We start from the raw sequence: 2,915 nt of genomic DNA on the forward strand, positions 1-2,915 counted from the left end.
AAAAAAAAAATTGCTTTAGTTTCTCTAAATGTCACGCCTAGGGTTTTTCCTACTACATTTATTGAACTAAAGTATTTTTCTTAGTTCATTTAATACATAGCAGTTTTTCAATAAAAGGTGGGCTGTCAGGACAGAGCAGAGCCTGGAGAACAGCACCACACACCTGGTAAAGTAGAAGGTCAGTAAAAAAGAGGAAAGGTCTTAACAAGGTAGACTTACACAATGGCTATAGTAATGGACTCCCACATTGCAAAAACCGTGAAGGTGGCACAAGCACACACCACTGTTCTGTTGTATATACAGCTGGCCACGAGTCAAAACTGACCTAATGGCACCTAACTCTACTATAACCAAAAAAAGTTACTTTTTAGCATCTCTTTGCCTTTTATTTCCAAACCAAATGGGAAGTCTTCAAATAAATTTTTAACTCTTCTAAAAATGAAAATATATACTAATTCAGACTATCTAAACAATGAAATGCATGCTTACAAGAGCATACTAAGTAAATAACATGGTCCTTAAAGACTGATTACCCAGTAGCCTTACATGCCATGGGCCTTGAAAGATGTTTGGTGAACCAAATGAGTATAATTAACATAGTAATTCTACTTCTAAAGTTTTTGTCACTTCCTTTTTTTTAATTTATTTACTTTTTTAAATTAATTTTAATGAAAGTTTACAGAGACTTTGGATTTCCATTCATTTATTGTTGCACTTTTCTCCCTGCCCAACCTCCACTGCCAGTTCGTTCCTCTTTCAAAAGTAAAAGAAGAATTATTTCATTGTTATACAATCCCGTCCCCCACTTTATTTTCTTAAAGACTAAAATAGTACCATCTTATTTATGCTATTATCTACTTAAACTTTTTAACAGATGTGTATGACTACATAGAAAATTCACAGTAAACTGAAAGTTATTAGTCTTATTTCTCAGAATAAAGCAATCTCTAGCACAGGTTGAAGATGATAAAATAAGTCTGAGCAGCCAAAGAAAAACTTTCATTATTTCTGGTAGAAATTCATGTTTAAATTCAAACCCACGGTTTGAATTACAAAAACAAGTATATCCAAATTCAAATGTAAAACAATGAAAAAAACCAAATCTATGATTTAAATATTGGCCAGTGGTTTAAGTTATTCTTAGCAACTTCTTATTCTCTTTTATGAAGAACAACAGATTTGAACCCTGTCCTATCCTGTGCCATCCTCACTCTTCCTAACACATTAAAACCCACTGTGGCAGTCACAAAGCCAATCCCCCTGATGGAGGGTCTTCCTGTCCTTCACTGACCCTCCATCTTTCAGAGCATCATGCTACCACTATCAAGTTTAAAAATTTACCACAATCCAAATTACCTAAGTATGTACTTGGGGGGGGGGGGGGGGGGCGGGAAGAGGGAAGAATTTCTTTAAAAGCCTCTTAAAGAGTCAAAAATCACATAAAACATGCCATGAGCTATTATTAGCTTAGCTTTAGAATTAACAACCCTAGCTCTGGTGGCCTAGCGACAAAAAGCTGTGCTGCAATCCCAAAGGTACACAGTTAGAATCTACCAACTGTGGGAAAAGAAAGGGCCGTCTCCTCCCGTGTGAGTTCTGCCTCTGAAAACCAGTTGGAGGGTCAGCTATGGGTCAGTTCCAACTCAATGATAGACAACAACAACAATCCAAAGATAAAGGCAAATAATTAGGAAAGGCAATGATATGTTTATACCTGCAAAGAGATAAATTTATTACATCCTGCATGTAAATTAAAGGATCATGCAAATTGATGTATTTTTTTAACATAGTCCAATAAATCATTGCTAGCCACATAAGAGTAAGCACACTTTATCAAAATTAAAAGATCTGTTCTACCCACAAACTTACTGCTGGTCTGCGAGGTTCTCCTGGCAGTTGTGGAGGATAAACAATTTTATTCTTCTTCTCCCATCTTCGAGAGATGTCAAGAGAAGTACTTGTGTGGATATGTGATTGAGGCAAAACATTATGAGATGAAAGAAGCCTGAAAAACAACAGATAGACATTTAGAATCTTCAGGCGGAACTTGCCTTATCTTTCCTTAAAATAATTCACTTTAAATCATTTGAGAATCACGGACAAACATTCTGGAAGTACTCATTTGACAGAGACTAGTTTTACATAAAATATCACAGAAAGCTAGTTTTCTAGCCGAACCCACGGAGGAGAGCCAGCCGGACGCACGCAGCCCCGCCAAGCCCGCCTGCAGCCCCACGCGTCCCCGCTGCGGCCTCGGGCGTCTGGTCATCTCGCGGCCTGTGTCGCTTCCGGGAGTGCTCGAGCCACTGGCTATGGCCGCCACGGTGGGTGCCCGGCTCCTGCGCGCCTCCTCGATGGCTGCTCCTCGCCAGACCCCGTGCGGGAGTCGGGGGCCTCCCTGGAGTCGGGGGTCGGGCGGGAGCGCGGAGCCGAGCCTGGGTGCAGGCACGAGCTGGCTGCTGAGCACATCGTCCGCGGGTGCTGAGCAGCTCAGAAGATAAAGTAACACTCCACTTCATTAACCGTGATGGTGAAATATAAACCACCAAAGGAAAAATTGGTGACTCTTTGCTAGATGTTGTGGTTGAAAATAACCTAGATATTGATGGCTTGCTCCACCTGTCACCTCATCTTTGAAGGTCACATATATGAGAAGTTAGATGCCATCACTGATGAAGAGAATGACATGCTTGATCTAGCATATGGACTAACAGATCACATGCCAAATCTGGTTGACAAAGTCCATTGATAATATGACTGTTCGCGTCCCCGAAGCAGTGACTGATGTCAGACAACCCCTCGATATGAGCGAGAAATCCTAAAATAGAACCAATAGGAATATTTTCATGAAACCTTACCTATTTTTATAACTATACAGAACAGTATCATTGATTTCACATGCAAGCAAGATTCTA

The 2,915-nt window shown here is 40.2% G+C and overlaps 1 protein-coding gene across 1 annotated transcript in view; it reads right to left on the minus strand.

The window, feature by feature from the left end:
- Positions 1-2,915, minus strand: part of MRPL22 (mitochondrial ribosomal protein L22) — a gene marked incomplete at its 3' end in the record, with an annotated part of 53,471 nt that overhangs the window by 24,023 nt on the left and 26,533 nt on the right. The window contains exons 2-3 of the mRNA XM_006894745.1: positions 2,106-2,481; positions 1,870-2,005 (exon numbers count right to left, since the gene is read on the minus strand). Coding sequence (XP_006894807.1) covers positions 1,870-2,005; positions 2,106-2,481 — 512 coding nt within the window. The remainder of the gene's footprint in view (positions 1-1,869; positions 2,006-2,105; positions 2,482-2,915) is intronic.

This window comes from Elephantulus edwardii, unplaced genomic scaffold, assembly GCF_000299155.1.
Source record: "Elephantulus edwardii isolate Elephantulus edwardi_28Jun2011 unplaced genomic scaffold, EleEdw1.0 scaffold00149, whole genome shotgun sequence".
Lineage (NCBI taxonomy): Eukaryota > Metazoa > Chordata > Mammalia > Macroscelidea > Macroscelididae > Elephantulus > Elephantulus edwardii.